Consider the following 22,512-nt stretch of genomic DNA (forward strand, 5'->3'; position numbering starts at 1 on the left):
AATGAAAAGAGAGAAAGAATAAAAAGAGAGAAAGACAGTGAGCATATTGTCGGCGCAGGGGATGCAGTTAGTAGATCATCTTTATTTTTCCTTTCTTTGTAATTTCTAAACCTCAGAAATCACCCTATTATTATTTCTAGGAACCTGGAAGCAAATAACTAGAGATATATCAATTCAAACTCATTTATTATGAACTCAGTGGTATTGTTTCAAACATATTTTTATTTGCTGAGGGGAAGCTGTTTTTCTTTTATAGAAGCACAATTTAATAGCTGATAAGTGGTTTCAGAGGTGCTATGCCTCAAATATGGTTTTGATGGTGCACCCAATATCTGGTGTCACTTTCTGGAGGTCATTTGGCAATACAGATAAAAAACCTTATCAATGTAAACATCCTTTAATATTGAGGCATTTTTAAATTATTGATTTTAGAGGGAGACAATGAGAGAGAGAGAGAGAGAGAGAGAGAGAGAGAGAGAGAGAGAGAGAGAGAGACATTGATGTGAGAGAGAAACTTTGATCAGTTGCCTCCCCTATGTACCCCTACTGGGGATGGAAAAATGTGAGGTATTTATAAAAGTGGACAAAAATGCTAGTCACAATTTTGGCTATACTAGTGAAAAATTTGAAACAAGCTTAACATTGAGTGATTCAGAATTGCCTTGGTAAATCTAGTACAGCCACAAAAGGGACTACTACTCAGCCATTCAAAAAATTACTCTGTCAGGAATATTTAAACACACAAAAATAGTTTATTATAGTTCTAAGGGGGGAACGCTGGACATAAAACTATAATATGTCTTTTAAAAAATCTTTATACAATATGTTTTCAAAGAAAAAAATCAGAATCTGTACACACACACACACACACACACACACACACACACACACACAGAGAAAGACAGAAAGTTTATAAACCACATTTTTAATAATAATTTTCTTGCCCTGTTTGTACTCTTTGCTTTACAAAAATTTATTTCAGGGGTATATATTGCTTTTGTAATTTTTAAAAGAACAACATTAAAAAAAATCTTTATCTAATCTTCAGTCTCACTTTGCTATTTCTCAACTACCTCTTAAAGCAAATTGGTATTTTTTGATATCTGTAAACAGGGCTTTTAAGCATATATTGATACTTCACATGAGTATCCAAGAAATTGGTGACTTCTAGGGCTGGCTCCCTTTAAGTGGGTAGATGAGTGTCTTCATGAGTATGCGTTTCTTCAAGCCTGACTTTTCTGGAAGTGGGTACCTGTGTGATATGCTTTGAATGGTGTGCAGATGGCCCCTCAAAGTTCTTTCCTCACAGCTCAGAGATTACAGCTGACTTTCTACTACCAGAGAGCCATTCCTCAGGTTTATGGCTTTTCACCCTATTAAAATGCAAATAACCCAGGAGAAGTATACATTAAACTTTACCGGTCACCTGGGTTAAATAAGTATAACATATCATTTGCTGAGAACAGTTTTAATGGGGAAGACATGGGAATTCAGGTGGGGCATACAGAGAGAATGAAGAATGAATAAATATACATGGTGTCTGAGGAGTAATTAATATTTATAATAGTAATATTTTTATTTATGGTTTATGAGTCACAAGTATGTTATCATATTTAATCTCAATTAAATAAAATAGAATGGCTGCCACCAAGGAAATTTAAGTAGACTAGAGATTTGGAAAAATACAGATGGCAAAATCAGCAGGGCATGGATTGAAAATCACTGCTCTAGAACATCAATGTGTTCCCATTTTCTCAGTCGGAGTGTCTTGCTCTTTGATGCTCCTTCCTTTAGAGCAGTGCATTTCAACTAATGTGTCACAAGCATTTTTAAAACATACAATACCTGACTATTTAGCCAGGGGCACTGACCTCTTTCCCCTTAGATTGTCAAATAAAAAAATGACAACAGCCAACACAACAATAGCCATCCAGTGTAAATGAATCAAAATTATACCTATTTTTTTGTCAGATTGGCAAAAAATATATTTTTGGGTGTGCTGCAGAACTTCAGTAATTAGTTTATGTGTGTCATTAGATGAAAAATGTTAAAAATCGCTGTTCTAGAGACATTCAGAAAAGCCATAATTCCACTCAACTACACACACTACTTTAACCTGTTTCTTTTACCTTGGCACCTCTGAAGCCTGTGTGATACTGCTCAAATAACAGCTGTATGCAAATAATAAGGTTAGACCCAGACAGAAAATAAGACAACTTCTTGATACATTATTAATGTATAGCAAAAAGACGGGACCATTAGGAGAGACACATAAAATCATCTTGTCAAATACTTTAAAATGTTTGCTAGCATGGATCTTTTATTAATGAAATGAAGAAGAATGGACTAGAAAATGGCAATAAAAGAAGTCAGAAGAATGAAGGGAGATAATATAAAATTATTTTCTCCATATAACATGTAAATCAAGTAAAAGACAGTCTGGTATGGTGTTTAAAAACAGACTCTAATAAATGATCTAACCCTACAACTTAAATAATTAGAAAGAGGGCAACAAGAAAAGCCCAGAGTAAGCAGAAGGAAGGAAATAATAAATATCAGAGCAGAAATACACAACACAGAGGAAAAGAAAAAACCCAAAAGATCAATAAAACCAAGAGCTGGTTCTTTGAAAGGATAAATAAGACTGATGAACTTCTAGCCAGGCTCACCAAGAAACAGAGAGGACCCAAATAAACAAAATCAGAAATGAAAGAGGTGAAGTAACAACCAACCCCACAGACATACAAAAGATTGTAAAAGAATACTATGAACGACTCTACTCCAACAAACTGGACAACCTAGATGAAATGGACACATTCGTAGAAAAATACAAGTTTCCAAGACTCAATCAGGAAGAATACAAAAACCTCAATAGGCTGATAACTACTGATGAAATTGAAATAGTAATAAAAAACTTCCAGCAAACCAAAGCCCTCGTCTGGACAGCTTTAAAGGGGAGTTTTATTAAACTTACAGAGAAGAACTAAAACCTACACTTCTCAGATTATTCAAAAAAATTCAAGAGGAAGGCTCACTTCCAAGCTCTTTCTGTGAAGCCAGTATTACCCTAATCCCTAAACCAGATAAAGACACTACAAAGAAAGAGAATTTCAGGCCATTATCTCTGATGAACATAGATGCTAAAATCCTCAAAAAATTCTAGCAAATCAAATCCAGCAATACATTAGAAAGATCCATGACCAAGTGGGATTTATTCCGGGGATGCAAGGCTGGTACAATATCTGCAAATCAATAAATGTGACACATCACATAAGCAAATGGAGAGACAAAAATCACATAATCATATCAATTGATGTGGAAAAAGCATTTGACAAAATCCAACACCCTTTCTTGATAAAAACTCTCAGCAAGGTGGGAATAGAGGGATCATATCTTAACATAATAAAGCCTTATATGACAAACCTACAGCCAACATCATACTCAATGGGCAAAAACTAAACTCATTTCCCCTAAGAATAGGAACAACACAGGGATGCCCACTTTCACCACTCCTGTTTGACATAGTACTGGAAGTACTAGCCATACTGATCAGACAAGAAGAAGAAATAAAAGGCATCTAAATTGGAAAAGAAGTAAAACTGTCATTATTCGCAGATGGCATGATATTATACATAGAAAACCCTAAAGACTCCATCAAAAAACTACTGGGAGTGGTTCGGGAGAGGTCAATGAGAGAAAAAGGAGACTTATGTAATACTTTAAACAATAAAGAATTTCAATAAAAAATAAATGAAACACTTGGGAAAAAAAAATCTTTTCCTAAAAAATCAAACAAAAAAACTACTAGACTTAATAAATGAATTCGGCAATGTAGCAGGATACAAAATTAACACCCAAAAATCTATGGTTTTTCTCTACACCAATAATGAACTACAGAAAGAGAAACTAAAAAAACAATCCCATTTACCATTGCAACAAAAAAATTGAGATACCTAGGGATAAATTTCACTAAGGAGGTAAAAAACTTATACTTGGAAAACTACAGGACAGTGAAAAAAGAGTTAGAGGAAGACATAAACAAATGGAAGACTATATCGTGTTCATGGATTGGTAGAATCAACATCATTAAAATGTCCATACTACCCAAAGCAATCTATAGATTCAATGCACTCCCCATTAAAATACCAATGGCATATTTCACAGACCTAGAATGAACTCTCCAAAAATTCATATGGAATTAAAAAAAAAAAAAGAACCCGAATAGCTGCAGCAATCCTGAGAAAGAAGAACAAAGTTGGAGGGATCACAATACCAGATATCAAGCTATATTACCAAGCCACAGTTCTCAAAACTGTCTGGTACTGGCACAAGAACGGACATATAGACCAATGGAACAGAACAGAGAACCCAGAAATTGACCCAAATCATTATGCTCAATTAATATTTGACAAAGGAGGCAAGAGCATACAGTGGAGTCAAGACAGTCTCTTCAATAAATGGTGTTGAGGAAATTGGACAGATACATGCAAAAAAAAAAAAAAAGAAACTAGAACACCAACTTACACCATACACAAAGATAAACTCAAAATGGATAAAGGACTTAAACGTAAGATGGGAAACCATAAAAATCTTAGAAGAATCCAAAGGCAGCAAAATATCAGACATATGTTGTAGCAATATCTTTACCAATACAACTCCTAGGACAATGGAAACTAAGGAGAAAATAAACAAATGGGACTACATCAAGATAAAAAGCTTCTGCACAGCAAAAGAAACCATCAACAAAACAACAAGAAAGCCCATGGCATGGAAGAACATATTTGCCAATGTTATCTCTGATAAGGGTTTAATCTCCAAAGATTACAGGGAACTCATACAATTTAACAAAAGGAAGATAAATAATCTAATAAAAAAATGGGCCAAGGACCTAAATAGACACTTTTCAAAAGAGGACATACAGAAGGCCAAGAGACATATGAAAATACTAGAGGCCCGGTGCACAAAATTTGTGCATGGGGGGGGGTGTCCCTCAGCCCAGCCTGCACCCTCTCCAATCTGGGACCCCGAGAGGGATGTCCGACTGCCTGTTTAGGCCCGATCCTACCGGGACTGCTGGCTCCCAATCCAGGACTGCTGGCTCCCAACTGCTCGCCTGCCTGCCTTCCTGAATGCCCCTAACTGCTTCTGCCTGACAGCTGATCACCCCCTAACCACTCCCCTGCCAGCCTGATTGATGCCTAACTGCTCCCCTGCCAACCTGATTGCTCCTAACTGCCCTCCCCTGCAGGCCTGGTCCCCCCCAATTGCTCTCCCCTGCAGGCCTGGGTTCCCCCCAACTTCCCGCCTCTGCCGGCCTGATCACCCCTAACTTCCCTCCCCTGCAGGCTTGATCGCCCCCAACTGCCCTCCCTTGCAGGCCTGGTCCCTCCCAAATGCCCTCCCCTGCTGGCCATCTTGTGGTGGCCATCTTGTATCCACATGGAGGCAGCCATCTTTGACCACACACGGGCATCTTGTATGTTGGAGTGATGGACAATTTGCGTATTACTCTTTTATTAGATAGGATGCTCAAAGTCACTAATCATCTGAGAGATGAAAATCAAAACAACAATGAGGTACCATCTCACAACTGTCAAAATGGCTATCATCAACAAATCAACAAATGACAAGTGCTGGCGAGGATGCGGAGAAAAAGAACCCTTGTGCACTGCTGGTGGGAATGCAGACTGGTGCAGCCACTGTGGAAAACAGTATGGAGTTTCCTCAAAAAATAAAAAATGGAACTCCCATTTGACTCAGTAATCCCACTGCTAGGAATATATCCCAAGAAACCAGAAACACCAATCAGAAAGGATATATGCACCCCTATGTTCATTGCAGCACAATTTACAATAGGTAATATTTGGAAACAGCCTAAGTGCCCATCAACAGTGAGTGGATTAAAAAATGGTGGTACATCTACACAATGGAATACTATGCTGCTGTAACAAAGAAGGAATTCTTACCATTTGCAACAGCATGGATGGACCTATAGAGCATTGTGCTAAGCAAAATAAGCTAGTTGGAGAAAGATAAATATTACATGATCTCACTCATTTGAGGAATATAATGAACAACATAAACTGATGAACAAAAATAGAGCCAGAGACATAGAAGCATCGAACACACCATTCAACCTAAGAGGGAAGGCAGGAGAAGTGGGGGGAGGGGGCGGTAAGAGATCAACCAAAGGACTTGTATGCATGCATATAAGCATAACCAATGGACATAGATAGTAGGGTGGTGAGGGCATGTGCTGGGGGTGGGAGTAGCGGGGAGAAGTCAATGGGGGAAAAAGGAGACTTATGTAATACTTTAAACAATAAAGAATTTTAAAAAACAAAACAAAAACAAACAGATGCTACAGCCCAGCTGGTGTGCCTCAGTGGTTGAGCATCAACCCCATAAACCAGGAGGTCACAGTTCGATTCTAGTCATGGCTGGGTTTCGGGCTTGATCCCCAGTAGGGGGTTTGCAGGAGGCAGCTGATTGATGATTCTCTCTCATCATTGATGTTTCTATCTCTCTCTCTCTGAAAACAAACAAACAAAACAAAAACAAAAGAAAAAATCACAACACCAGACTCTGCAGCTGACTTGTTGGGTTTGAATCCTGGCTCTGTCATCTGCTACCTGTGTGACTGAGATTCCCTCATCTTTAAAATGGGTGTAATAATGGTATCTACCTGGCAGATTGTTATAAGGATTAAATCATATTTGTAACATGGCCAGGCACAAAGTAAGTGCCTTAAAATGATGGCTAACCCCTCATACATATCCTGGTGTGGCCAGAAGGAACTACACCAAAATGTTATCAGATGGTAACTCCATGTGGTAGCAGTATGGTTTCTTAAAAACCAAAAAACTCAACATATATACTTTTGCAATAAGAGAAACTGTGGTGTAAATGAACATTAGTCAGAGGAAAACAGAAGCTTGACAATTTAATGTGGATTTTTATATTGATAAGGTGTTCCAATAGGAAACTTTCAGTTAACTAAGGCTATTCCTCTTAATATTAATTTTTATTAAAAAGAGACTATTTATTAAGGGTATATAAATAATATAATTAATTATAAAAACTGGAGAATATAAAGAATGAATAGAGGTCAAGAATAAAATAGTGATAAGAATAGCTAGGGAAAAGAAACAGGGAGTATTTAATAAGTTATATAGAGATAACGAATTATAGATTCACAGTAACACATATTGAATTATCATATAATTACATGATAGCATAATTACCAGCTGTATGAAGTGAACTGCTATAAGCAGAACTAAAGACTGAAAAATATTACCCAAGTTAGCACTTGAGAATACATTGTAGGAAACAGTTATGCATTAGCTGAAGACTGGACAAAATGATCTAATTGGTCTTCCTCTTCCTAACCTTCTGAATTCACCCACCAAGTTATCTCTTGGGATGATTTATGCCGCCAGTGCATTTAGCAGAGATGATGGTAATTCAACTCTTATTTCTTAGCCACTGAAAGCTGACAATGACTTACTGGAAAGAAAGTGCTGGGACGCTGGGCCAAAGTCCCTGTGAGCTTCATGCAGCTGCCTGATGCGGTCCTCAACAGCCACCTGGGATGAAGAGGAGACAGATGATGTTCTCGAATCATATATAATGAGGAACAATTAAAACAATGTATACTTTCTGGTAAGATCTTTTGGGCCTATAAGGCTGGAATACTAAAGCAACAATTTATAACCCTGTTTTTAAAAATATGTTTTTATTGATTTTAGAGAGAGAGAGAGAAATATCAACGAGAGGGAAACATCAGTTAGCTGCCTCCTGCATACCCTGTACCAGGGATTGAGCCCACAACCTGGGCATGTGCCCTGACCGGGAATCAAACCGGCAACCTCTCGGTTCATGGGTTGATGCTCAACCACTGAGCAATACCGGCTGGGCAACTCTGGTTTTAATATCCACTTATTGTTTGTGGCCTCCAAGACCCATTTTTATGAAACCAAGGTCAAACAAAAAAGATTTGCTCTCTCGACAATGTTAAAATGGATTGAAAATAAAACCTCACTGGTGCAGCCACAAATGAACTACTGCTCTAATTAGTACCAACAAAAATGCAAACTATAAATTCTTCATGAAAAGGTTAGGGAGGTTGCCATTCACTATATCAGGTGACTAAAGGACCTCAGAAGTGACATATTTTGTCTTAGTCCTTGACTAAGTCTATTGTTTTTGACTAATGCTTTTTGGAACAATATTGATCAATAATTAATGGATCATTGAGTCCTAATTACTCATTGGTAATAAGTAACCAAATAGTTGATTAATACTTCAGTATCAAAAAAAACACACACACAAAAAAACAGAGGCAAGGCTTAAATTTAGGGTATTTACAGGGTAGATAATGAGATGAAAGAAATGTTCAGATTTTATTTCTTAGTGGACTTGGATTACTAGGAATTATATCTTTAGCTGGCATAGAGTAAAAATTACCATGTTTTTTTTATTAGATTTTTCTACAATATACGAACACAATGTCCTGATAGTTTAGTAAATTCCATTCTGAGTGGGGAAAGAAAGGAAGAATTTTATGAGTGAAATGGTATACTTTGTCATCTGACATTGTGTCAACCAGTGGTGGTCCCAAACATCCACATCCTAGCTCCACGACAGTAGATCTTGATTTGGTTCTGAACAGCCCATGCTAAACAAGGGGCTAGCTAGTGCTTGGCCAGAGCCATCAGAGCTCGAGTGGTTTGCCCTTGTGCTGTGAAGAATTCCCAAGAGGTAAAATAGATCTTAAATTTATCAGAAAAGTGGCTCAGGTATCCTGGTCCAAAGCCAACTCTAACCTTCCAATATCAATAAGTGTCTAGCATACGTATATCCAGAACAATCTCCCTTTTTTCCCACTTTCTCCATAGCCTTGCCCATCTTTGCTTGGAAAAAATATTTGGAAAACCAAGTGGAGTCCCCCCGAAAAAAGTAGGGTTTGCACAGAAAAGCATGAGGAACAGTTCAATGCTACCTTCCCAGCCTATGACCCTGCACTCTCAGCCAAACTCTACCTGCCTGTCCTGTGATATTCCATCCAATATAACACTTGTGTGACTTGTTTGTCCTGCTCCTTCTCTCTGGAATGCTTATTCTCCTTCTCTCCCAGCTCAAAGCTTTTATATGTTTTTATGCTTATTTTCCAATCCCCAGGTTAGAAGTGATTGCTTCCTCAGCCTTCTCACAGCACATTGTTTACACTTGAAGTAATTCTATCATCTCATTCATTTTAGTTATATGGACATGAGTATCTCTTGTAATGGATTGTAAGCTCCTTCATAGCATAGGCCATTCTTTGCTAGTCTCTCTTTTTCCACCCTCTCTCCTGTGGGATACACTGAACCCTGCACATAGTAAGTGGTAGCAAATATTTGTTTAATAACTAGTTGACCAAAGCAATGGATATGTGTGTATGTGTGCTCATGTGTGTAAGAGAGAGAGAGAGAGAGACAGAGAGAGAGAGAGAGAGAGAGAGAGAGAGAGAGAGAGAGGAAGGGGAGAGAGGAGGGAGAGAGGGAGGGAGGGAGGGAGGGAGAGAAAGAGAGAGAATAAACAAGAATGCCCACTGGCCCTGAGTGCATACTGCACATCCTTGAGTGAAAAATCTTAACTTTCCTTATCAGTAAAATGGAACAACTATATGACCTACCTCATAGAGTTTTGGTGGGAATTAAATAAGATGATACATGTGAAGTATTTGGCCTAGTTTCTGTCACATGATAATTGCTCAGTAAATGTGATTGGCTACTGTTATTGTTGATACTATGGTTAATAAATGGAGAGGAATAAGTGATAATGTGCAACACACCACATACAATACAAAAACAGCTAATGTTTATTAAGCACTTCATTAATGACAATATTAATTTATTTAATCTTTATGATAATTCTATATTAGGAAGTAATATTATTTCCCCACTTTATTGATGTATAAACTGAAGTATGAGAGGTTAAAACAAAAGAAAACAAAACATAACTTGGCTAGCTTAAGTGCTTAGTAAACCAGCAGAGCCAGATTTCAGACTTATTCAGTCTGGCTCTTGCTCTTAAATGCTTGCTATTTTAGAGATGAAATAAAAAAAGTATTTTATAAATATTTCATAAGCATCTAGCCTTCTAATTTATTTATTCTCAATCAATTAATATATTAAATACAGACCAAATCTATTGTCAGATCTATAACACCTTAGTCATCAGTATATTTTATGATCCCGTAGCAGGTCAGTTTCTGGTCACGAAGAATGTGATATCATAAGATTATAGAGATGGATGGTAGAAAAACACATGCAAATGAATTTTTGGAATATGTAATTAGTTCTAAATGCCGAATGGGTAATTTTATGAACTGATTAATCAAGAGATGAATGTGAAATTTTGGGGGTGGGGAAGAAGGAATGAGGAATATGGGAGTGGACACTATCCAGAAATATTTTCTTATATTAAGAAAGAAATCCCAAGGAGGAACATGCAAATGGAAGAAGTATGAGTGCTCCTCAGGCCAAGTCCTCTAGCAATGATGTTAGTAGCTTCACAGAGACCACACAGATGCAGCATCTGAGTCCATCATAGGCCCTTGATCTCTGCAGGGCGTTTCCTTCCTATACAAGGAGAACTCCAGCAGCAGTTTCCAGTGTATATTCAATGTTGTCAAGAATTCAGAATAAGATAAAAATTGAATAACTTAATCTTAAGGAAATGCATGAGAGACTGAAACTAAAAATGCATCATGTAATGAAATGAAATATTCAGGAAATAGTCTTAAAATAACAAAAGAATTAAGCATGAAATATTTATTTTCACAAAATTTGGAGAAAGGTATTACATGGATTGAATGTACACTTAAATAAACAAAGAAATAATTTTAAGAAAAACATAAAGGCACATAAGATCCTTACAAATTGTAGTTACTTAAGAACAAAACACTTACATGATACTATATATAGAAGACCCTAGAGATTCCACCAAAAATTAGAACTAATAAATGTATTCAGTAAAGTTGTAGGATACAAAATTAATATATAGAAATCAGCTGCATATACACTAATAATGAACATTCAGAAGGAGAAATTAAGAAAAAAAATCCCATATTCAACTTCATGAAAAAGAATAAAACACCTAGGAATAAATTTAAACAAAGAGGTGAAAGACCTATACTCTGAAAACCATAACACATTTATGAAAGCAATTGAAGACACAAATAAATAGATAGACCATGCTTATGGATTTGAGAATTAATATCATTAAAAAGTGCATACTACCCAAATCAATCTACAGATTCAGTGCAATCCCTATCAAAATACTAATGGCATTTATCATAGAACTAGAACAAATAATCCTAAAATTTCTATGCAACCACAAAAGACCCCAAATAGTCAAAGCAATCTTGAAAAAGAAGAATACATTTGAAGGCATCATGTTCCCTGATTTCAAACTATATTACAAAGCTATAACTATAATAATCAAAACAGCATGGTACTGGCACAAAAACACATAATTCAATGGAACAGAATAGAGTCCACAAATCCATACTTATATGGTCAATTAATCTATAATAAAGGAGGCAAGAATATACAAAGGGGAAAAGGCAGTTTATTCAATAAATGATGTTGGTGAGCACATGAGACTTGGTTAGAAAGTTGTAAGGAGGACATTCTGATAAAAGGGAAGTGTGGAAGGCCTCCTGCCCTGTTTATTGGAATTCCAACTTAGAGGAGTGCCGAAGGTGGTGCCCCTAATTATTCCTTGGCTTTTCCAAACAAGTCTGTACATATGCAGACCCCTGGGCATTTACTGGAATCCTTATGCTTAATCTCTGGATGCCTTTGCCTAGAGGACAATGTAAACATGTGTCCTCCCAAGATTATTCACCCTACTGATTGTATCTGAAGATAAAAATTCCAATAAAGGCCTAACGAGGTAGGCAATAGAGGCTGCTCTGGCTACTAGAGTCAGGGGCCCCTTAGCCCTCTCTTTCACAGTCAAATTGTGTCTGAGTAATCTGTTCATCCATTGTTCAGGGGTTGCTGGTCAGCCCCGGCAAAATGATGTTCAAGAAACTGTACAGCGAGAGGAAACCAAGATGGCGGCATAGGTAAACACCTAAACTGCTGCCTCGCACAACAATTTCAAAACTACAACTAAAAGACAAAACGTCTATCACCCAGTACCATGGGAAAGCTGGCTGAGTGGAAGTTCTACAACTAGAAGGAAAGAGAAAAGAGCATTGAGACGTGCACAAGTGCTGGAAAGCTGAGGTACGGAGGCGCGCGAATCGGGCTGGTGGCGGGCGACTGGGTGCGCTGCTTTTTTCAAACTGAAGGGAGACAAGCTTCTGATTACTCTGAACTCCAGTTTCTGGGGAGATGCTGAGACCCAAACTCCTACGGGGAGAAGCTGGACTGTCTGCCATCGGGTCGGAAAGTGAGGGTGACTTTCTTGTAGAGGTGTGCCCAGCAATCATTGTTTACTGCGCTGAGGCGTGGGACGTGGAGAGTTGGAAACGCGTAAACGCAGAGACGGCTGACTGGCAGCCATCACTATTTGCCACGCTCTAGCCTAGTGACTCACTGAGATCCTGCCCCGCACAATCTACAAACTCACCCAAGCTCCACGCAGCGGTTTTTGCATATAAATGGCCTGCCCTATCGCAGCTTAACCTAACAAACTGCAGCTCTGGTCAGACAGCTCCAAAACTTCCAAACCCCAAGCAAAGAGGAGAAAACTGTAGTTCTCGCTGTAGCTCCTGCTGGGTGGCCTCAGACAGTAGCTGAACTGCACTAGATACAGAAGCTAGTGTATCTAGTGATCAGTGTGAGACGACACCAGATTTCAACTACTCACATCCATAAGTGACACATTCAAGAGGCAGACTCAGTGAGCACCAAAGCCCCACTGAAACAAGTCCTGCCCCATAAGCATGTCTCCAGCACAGCAGTTCTTCCATTATAGACACAGAGGGTCCTCACAGCCAATTGGCCTGGAGGTCAATTCCTCCCAGTGACACCAACAACAATCAAGACTTAACTACACCAAGGCTGTACACACAGTCCACAAAGGGGTGCACCAAGAGTGTCCACCTCAGGTAACTGGGAGGCTGACCCACTGGGCCATATAGGACACCTACCACACAAAGCCACCCTACCAACTCAGGGAAGCAGTGAAAATGCGGAGACAAAGAAACAGATCACAAACAAAAGAAATGGAGGAAAACAAATGACTGGATATAGAGTTCAAAACCACAGTTATAAGGTTTTTCAAGAATTTCTTAGAAAAGGCCAATAAATTTAATGAGACCCTCGAGGATATGAAAAAGGACCAACTAGAAATTAAACATACACTGACTGAAATAAAAAATATTATACAGGGACCTAACAGCAGACTAGAGGATGGCAAGAATCAAGTCAAAGATTTGAAATACAAAGAAGCAAAAAACACTCAACCAGAAAAGCAAAAAGAAAAAAGAATCCAAAAATTTGAAGAGAGTGTAAGGAGCCTCTGGGACAACTTCAAGTGTACCAACATCAGAATTATGGGGGTGCCAGAAGAAGAGAGAGATCAAGATACTGAAAACCTATTTGAAGAAATAATGACTGAAAACTTCCCCCACCTGGTGAAAGAAATAGACTTACAAGTCCAGGAAGTGCCCAGAACCCCAAACAAAAGGAATCCAAAGAGGACCACACCAAGACACATCATAATTAAAATGCCAAGGGCAAAAGATAGAGAGAATATTAAAAGCAGCTGGAGAAAAACAGTTAATTACCTACAAGGGAGCACCCATACGATTGTCAGCTGATTTCTCAACAGAAACTATGCAGGCCAGACTGGAGTGGAAAGAAATATTCAAAGTGATGAATAGCAAGAACCTACAACCAAGATTACTCTACCCAGAAAAGTTATCATTCAGAATTGAAGGTCAGATAAAGAGCTTCACAGATAAGAAAAAGCTAAAGGAGTTCATCACCACCAAACCAGTATTATATGAAATGCTGAAAGGTATTCTTTAAGAAGAGGAAGAAGAAGAAAAAAGTAAAGATAAAAATTATGAACAACAAATACATATATATCAACAAGTGAATCTAAAAATCAAGTGAATTAAAAATCTGAGGAACAGAATAAACTGGTGAATATAATACAATCAGGGGCATAGAATGGGAGTGGATTGATAATTCTCAGGGGGAAAGGGGTGTGGGGTGGTACAGGAAGAGACTGGACAAAAATCGTACACCTATGGATGAGGACAGTGGGGGGGGAGGTAAGGGCAGAGGGTGGGGTGGGAACCAGGTGGAGGGAAGCTATGGGGAAAAAAGGAGAAACAATTGTAATAATCCGAACAATAAAGATTTATTAAATTTAAAAAAAGAAACTGTACAGCAACAAGAAAAGAAAAAAACCCCAACAACACTGGACCACTTTCTTACACCATATACAAAAATAAACTCAAAATGGATTAAATACTTAAATGTAAGAGGAGAAACCACAAAACTTCTAGAAAACATAAGCAGTAAACTCTTTGAAATTGGTCTTAGTAATACTTTCTTTGGATATGTCTCCCCAGGCAAGGACAAGAGAAGCAAAAATAAACAAATGAGATTAGCTCAAACTAAAAAGCTTTTGCATAGTGAAGGATATAATCAACAAAATGAAAAGGCAACCCACTGAATCGGAGAAGATATTTGCAAATGATATACCTGATGAGAGATAATATCTAAAATATATAAAGGAATCATACAGCTCAACATAAATAAAACCCAACCAGTCTGATTAAAAAATAAGCAGAGGACCTGAATAGACATTTTTTCAAAGAAGACATACAGATGGCCAACAGACACATGAAAAGATGCTTAACATCATTAATCATCAGGGAAACATAAATCAAAGCCATAATGAGATATCACCTCATACTTGTCAGAATGACTATTATCAAAACAAAGGTGAGGGAGGGTGGGTGGGTGGGAAAAGATCAACCAAAAAACTTGTATGCATATATGCATAACTCATGGACACAGATAATAGGGTGGTGGAGGCCTGGGGTGGGGGGATGAGGAGGGGCGAGGGCTAGAAGAAATTAATGGGAGAAAAAGGGGATATATGTAATACTTTCAACAATAAAGATTAAAAACAACAACAAGTATTAGCAAGGATGTGAAAAAAAGGGAACCCATATGCATGTTGGTGGGATTGTAAACAGCCTTCATGGAAAACAGTATGAAGGATCCTTCGAAATTGAAAACAGAACTATGATATGACATAGCAATTCCACTTCTGGGCATCTATCAGAAGAAAATGAAAAGCCTAAATGTACCCCTATGTTCTTGGCAGCATTATTTACAACAGCCAAGATATGGAAGAACCCTAAGTACTCAACAATAGATGAATGGATACATATGTGTGTGTGTGTGTGTGTGTGTGTGTGTGTGTGTGTGTGTGTGTGTATACTAGAGGCCCGGTGCATGAAATTTGTGCACGGGGGGGGAGGGGTTGTTCCTCAGCCCAGCCTGCACCCTCTCCAATCTGGGACCCCTCGAGGGATGTCCGACTACCCGTAGGATCGGGCCTAAATGGGCAGTCGGACATCCCTCTCACAATCCAGGACTGCTGGCTCCCAACTGCTTGCTTGCCTGCCTTCCTGATTGCCCCTAACCGCTTCTGCCGGCCAGCCTTATCACCCCCTAATCACTCCCCTGCCAGCCTGATTGATGCCTAACTGTTCCCCTGCCAGCCTGTTTGCCCCTAACTGCCCTCCCCTGCAGACCTGGGTCCTCACCAACTGCCCTTCCCTGCAGGCCTGGGTCCCCCCCAACTGCCCTTCCCTGCAGGCCCGGTCGCTCCCAACTTCCCTCCTCTGCCAGCCTTATCACCCCTAACTGCCTTCCCCTGCAGGCTTGATTGCCCCCAACTGCCCTCCCTTGCAGGCAGGCCTGCTCCCTCCCAACTTCCCTCCCCTGCTGGCTATCTTATGGCGGCCATCTTGTGTCCACATGGGGGTAGCCATCTTGTGTGTTGGAGTGACGGTCAATTTAAATATTACTCTTTTATTAGATAGGATATATATATATAGGATATATATATATATAATATATATATATATATATATATATATATATATATATATATATATATATTCATATATATATATATATGAATATTGCTCAGCCATAAAAAAGAATGAAATCTTTTTCCATTTGCGACAACATGAGTGGACCCAGAGGGTATTATGCTAAGTTAAGTCCGACAGAGGACAAATACCATATGATTTCACTTATATGTGGAATCTAAAAAAACCCACCCAAACAGAAACAAACTCATATATATACATATAAAGAGCAAACCGACGGTTGCTGGAGGAGAGAGGGTGGTGACAAAAGTAAAGATGAATAAGAAGTACAACTTCCAGTTATAAAATAGGTAAGTCACAAGGATATAATGTACAGTATAGGGAATATAGTCAGTAATCTACACTAATAATAGAGAAACATGTAAATTGACCGTACCTTCGCTATGCCTACAGCCAATCAGAGTGAGTATGCAAATTAACCCAACAAAAATGGAGGTTAATTTGCATATGCAGGCTGTAGGAGCAGTGCCCTAAGCCTCCGGGGGATTCAAGGGGACCTGGGCAGGTGGCAGGGGGCAGCACCCTAAGCTGCCCTGCCCCACCATCACAGGGCGAAGAGGCCAGGCCAAGCTGAGACCTGCGATGGCGGTCACAGGGCTAGCAGAGCAGGCCAGGCCTAGCGGAACCCGTGATCGCCATCACGGGGCGAGCAGAGCACGCCAGGCTGAGCCGAGACCCGTGATCGCGATCAGGGGCGAGCAGAGCAGGCAGAGAAGAGACCCATGATCGCCATCACGGGGTGAGCAGAGCAGGCCAGGCCAAGCTGAACCCATCATCGTCATCAAGGGGAAGCAGAGCAGACCAGGCAGAGCTGACACGAGATCATGGGCTACAGCCAAGGGAATTCTCCCTGTCCCCAGAGTTAGGAGCACCAGCCCAGGTCTACCCAGCAGCCTGGTCCTGAATGCGGGGGTGAGTTCCTGCAGGTTTGATCCCCACGGACTAGTGCCTTTGTTATTGCTGTGTGTCTGGGTTTTAATTGGACAAATGCCCATGGTCCCAGGGGGGCCAAATCTTTTAGGAAGAGAATTCTGTCTGGGTTTCCTCAAATTCCCTCAGCCCCTACTCACCCCTCTGTAAAGGCGCAGAACAAGTGAGGCCCTTAAATAAAAATCAGAGGTCTCCAGCAACAGTGGGCCTCTCTCATCACAGTCATTTGGACTGGATGGCCTTTGAGTATTTATCTAGGCACCATGACAGAGAAACACAAGCTCAAGTCATGATCTCTGCCCTTAAATAAATTCACTATCTTATTAGAGCGAGTGGATGATAAAAGTAAAGTAATAACATCAGAATGTAAGGCAACAATACAGAGAGGAACAGAGGCAATTGCTAGGATGATTTTCCAATAATTAGTACAAAGAGTATGTGCTATGGATTAAATTAAAAAAATATATGTGGAAGTAGCTGCTTCATGATTATCCCTTTCTATTTTTTAAAAATATATTTTATTGATTTTTTACAGAGAGGAAGGGAGAGGGATAGAAATCTAGAAACATCGATGAGAGAGAAACATCGACCAGCCGCCTCCTGCACACCCCCCACTGGGAATGTGCCCGCAACCAATGTACATGCCCTTGACCTGAATCGAACCCAGGACCCTTCAGTCTGCAGACCTACGCTCTATCCACTGAGCCAAACAGGTTTCGGCATCCCTTTCTATTTTAAAGGAAGCTGAGTTCCATGTGAACTGTGAATTATGCTATGATATCTGAGGCACAGGACAAGGGAGGCCCTAAGTGTACAATGCTTTGATATTTGAGTCATTCTTTATTGTTCAATGTAATTTACTTCCATATGCCTCAGTTTTGTAATAGTTAAATTACTAGAATAATACATCTTGCTATAAAATATTACTAGAAGATTGGCAAAACCGGTTTGGCTCAGTGGATAGAGCGTCGGTCTGCAGACTGAAGGGTCCCAGGTTCGATTCCGGTCAAGGGCATGTACCTTGGTTGTGGGCACATCCCCAGTGGGAGGTGTGCAGGAGGCAGCTGATCGATGTTTCTAACTCTCTATCCCTCTCCTTTCCTCTCTGTAAAAAATCAATAAAATATATTTAAAAAAATAAAATATTACTAGAAGATCAAATGATCAGGTGACATTTATTGTTATTTTCTATAAATGAAGACAATCTCTGGTATGCTAAAGTGATAGGTATTATAGAAATATTCAGATAGAGAGACCTACAGGCTTGATTACAAGTGAGGTTTACTATCACAACCCAAATTTATTGCTTAAAAATAAAGCAGGGAGCCAACTAGAAACTGAACCAAATATAAGCCCTTGAAGGGCAAATGTAAATTGGATAAGCTTTGCTATTACAAGAACAAGAAGAAAAAATTCAGATGCAAGGATAAAAACCACATTGCATCCACTCTAAGTAGCTGTTAAAGAAAAAGAATGGTATACTATGGAAATAATACAGATTGTAAAGACATTTGTTCATAGAGAATTTCCTAGAGTAGGTGATATTTCAGTTAATTTTTTTAAATGTGAAGAGGTTAGCTAGATAAGAAAAAGGTGTAGGGGTCCCGAATTGCAGAGGGTGCAGGCAGTGCTAAGGTGTCTCTCCCCGCCCCCCCGCCCGACTCCGTGCATGAATTTTGTGCACCGGGCCTCTAGTCTATAATAATAAAAGGGTAATATGCAAATCGATTGAATGGTCGAATAGCGGAATGACCTTCTGGACAAAGCCAGGGCTGCGAGGGCCGAGGCAGCCAGGGCTATGAAGGCCTACTCTTGCACGAATTTCGTGCATCGGGCCTCTAGTATCATAATACATTGTATGGTGAAAGATGGTTACTACACTTATCATGGTGATCACTTCATTAGGTATATAAATGTTGAATAAATATGTTGTACACCTGAAACTAATACAATGTATGTGAATGTATGTTAACTACACTCTAATAATAAAAAAGAACATAGCACTTTATTCTGTTAGCATTTAGGCAAATAAAAGAAATGTGATTTGCAATTGACTAGATTTTTGGTGATATGTGTTAGAATTAAGACTGTGTTGCCTGAAATGGAAAAGGAGGTATATATTAGGAGGTATTTTGGAAGAAAAAACGAATCAATTATTGGTGTTGGAACTTAATTTTTAAAGAAACAAATAGAAGTTCTGGCTTTACAATGTGGAATTCTGGGAGAATGAAGATATTGCTGATGGAAATAGGCAAATTAGAAAGAGGAGGAATGGTATATGTGTCTATGAATTCATTTGGAATATGATAAATTTGACCTAATGGTGAAACCTTTAACCGGAGATATCAAGTATAGCCAGTTAGAGAGAAGCAATATGTCTCAGTCATTAAAAGAAAGAAAGGGAAGTGAGAATAAAAGGCAGTAGGGTTGAGCATTAGAGGGTGAGCAGAGAAGGAAGAGCCAAAGGAGTTTAAATGGCATTATTTAAAGAGACAGAAATAATCCAATTTCCTCTGAATTAATAGGCAATATCTGTTTCCTTTTATAAAAAGCAATACAAGTATAACATCTTTTTGGAAGCACACATCCTGTTTCTACTATTAGACCATAGATCATGATAACTTAGAACTGGAAGAAATCTTATCTATTGATACACCAGGGTCTATTCTTTAGAACTATCCCAGATGGGGAAAAAATTGCCATCTGCTCCGTGAGTAATCATAATCTAGTTTGCAGCAATTCTTCAGTAAAAACATGACAGAGAAAAATTAAATCTTTTTTTATATTCTCCATGAGGACAGGGACACATCTTTTTCCCCCTCTATATTCCCCATGACTAGTACAGTATCTGTCATATAGTAGGTGCTCAACTAATATCCACTGAGTGAATTAATGAATTGACCATTTATTAAAGGATCTTCACATAACCACTATATTTTGAATGAGTGATTTCTTTTTCAAGATTCCTAACACAAGGTTTTGGAAAGACTTTCCCTCCCTCTTTCCCTTCCTTCCTTCCCCTTTGCTTCCCTCACCTTCCCTTCCCTCCCCCTCCTTTTCATCCCCTCCCTCCCTCTCTTCCCACCTTCCTTTCATTTTTGCTAATTAAAGTTAAAAACAGAAAAGAAGAAAACCATTCAGATCATTGTGCCTACAATACTGGATTTTAAAAAAAATAAGGCAAACCAAGAGCCTCCATCTCCTCTATATTTGTTTCATTCAAATTTTTAAGCAATCATATTTGAAGGTGAAGGGAAGCAGAATATGCCACCCTAAAATATGACACTCTGGCATATTGATTACTTTTAATTAAAGTTACTTAAGAAACAGTTGGTGCAAGGACATTCTGACCTCTTTTGTCCCCCTGAAAGCAGAAAATGAATCTCCCATGTGAAAGGTACCCTCTCTGTACCAGTAGGGTGGAAGGAAGGCATCCTTGTCACCAGAGATAGGGAATTCTGGGTCCACAAGGCTGCATAGCAAATCTTGTTACTTCCTCACTACAATTTACTACCCCAAACCCAAATACACTGAGTGGCCAGATTATTATGATCTCTGAACGCATAATAATCTGGCCACTCAGTGTAAACCCCCTTGTCTTGTTAATTCTTCACAAATTTATTGTTTCTTTGTCTAAAAGAAATAAAAGCTGCCTGCTTTGCTCGCTTCTTTGAGTTTTATATTTTTATGGATTCCTGTATACATGAAATTAAATTTGTTTTTCTCCTGTTAATGCCTTATGTAAATTTAATTATTAGATTAGGCATAGAACCTAGAAGGGAAGAAGGAAAAAGTTTCCCTCCCCTACAAAAGCTATGAGGACTACTTATTATTCTCCTTTACTTTCTTATTTCTGATGAGTTCTGTAGATAGTACACTGTTTGTAGAGATCTCCCTTTTTTCATGCCATTAAGAAATGTTTCCACACTCATTCAAAAAAAGTTATTAGAATGCAAGATCCTCATCCATGAAGATAAGGACATTATCTGTCTCAGTCACAGTTTAGCATACAGTGCCTAGTACATAAGAGATGCTCAATAAATATTTGATAAATGGATGAATGAAAGGCTTCTTGAGTTCCTGTTATCTGTTAGGTACCATGCTAAGTATGATTATGATAGACTTGAAAATGTAATTTTGGGGAGAATGGAATGAGCACCAAGCCATTTATCGAAGTTAATGGTAACACACTTCATTCCTAGCTGTGACTATTCCCCCCAAGCTCAGTCCTCTGTGTATTCTGAAGGCTGTCTTTACTTAATTTTTTTTCTTTAAAATTGTTTCTGAAGAAGTAAAAAAGTAAGAAAAGAAGGAATAGAAAGTACAGACGACAACACTGTGGCTCCTAGAAATGATTTCAAATAAATTTATCTAAATGGTTGCTACTTAATGTTGTTTTAAATTCTCAAGGGCTCCCACTTTTTCTTTGACCTGTTCGTTAATTACTTTTAAGTTTTCATCTTCACTGAAAGTTTAGAAGAGCCAAGGATTCCCTCCTGATGTAGAAATACATTGCTAGACAATGTGCTATCTTCCTAGTTTCCAAGTGTTCTTACTGGCACTGCATACATAAATTGTGGTTTCTCTAGTCTTGGGAAAAGATATAACTGGGCATGTACATTTTGATGTTCTGGCTCTCAGTCTGTCTAGACACTTGATAAATATCCATGGGCATGCAAGAACCAGACTTCACACCTACACTAATGAGCCCATAAAAAAATCAACTCTTCTTATGTTGTGATGCTAGTGAATAAACAACGCACATGCCCACAAATGACTCTCTACAGTCTATACATGAGTGTTTGTCCTGCAATTTTGTAGTTTGTATGGTTTTCTGTATGCATGTGTCTGTGTTGGAGAAGGCCTACCTTCATAATTCATTCTAGCTTCCAAATCCTACTGTCACACACTCATAAATACATGCCCAAACATTATCCTGGAAACTCTCTGGAGATTTATTACAGTTTAGTTAAAATCTTTTCAGCTAATTGTAATCCTTTTCAGTTAAAATCCATTGTTCTTCTAATTTTGTTATCTTTTGAGTTCTGACTGAAAAAAAAAAAAGGGCTGAGATAAGGTTTGGAATGAGGACTTGTGATAGGTACAGGTCCATGACAAAACATTCCGGCTTGTTGGCTGAATTCTCTTTTCCTTGAATTTATTTGTTTTCTTGACATTGAGACATGAGTTAAACAGAGTTTCTTGCATTTGACTCCAAGATAGATCACAAGAAAGCAACCAGTGCTAACATAGTGCTCACTCTGAGTAGGAGTATAATTATTCGTTGATTTTGTGTGATTTATGGCATGGATGCTAATGTGTGCCATCTGAGACATAATTAACCCACCTCTTTTTACATTCCTCTCTGAGTTTCCCCCTTCTATTTTATATTTCTGTGCTGATTCCCTTCCTAATCTCTGACACCTTTTATTATTCCT

The 22,512-nt window shown here is 38.8% G+C and overlaps 1 protein-coding gene across 2 annotated transcripts in view; it reads right to left on the reverse strand.

Moving 5' to 3' along the window:
• Window positions 1-22,512, reverse strand: part of DMD (dystrophin) — a 2,362,317-nt gene that overhangs the window by 248,915 nt on the left and 2,090,890 nt on the right. For both annotated transcript variants that reach the window (XM_079764882.1, XM_079764883.1), the window contains exon 61: window positions 7,508-7,586. In XM_079764882.1, coding sequence (XP_079621008.1) covers window positions 7,508-7,586 — 79 coding nt within the window. The remainder of the gene's footprint in view (window positions 1-7,507; window positions 7,587-22,512) is intronic.

The sequence above is a fragment of the Cnephaeus nilssonii genome (genome assembly GCF_951640355.1).
Source record: "Cnephaeus nilssonii genome assembly, chromosome: X".
In the NCBI taxonomy this organism is placed as follows: domain Eukaryota; kingdom Metazoa; phylum Chordata; class Mammalia; order Chiroptera; family Vespertilionidae; genus Cnephaeus; species Cnephaeus nilssonii.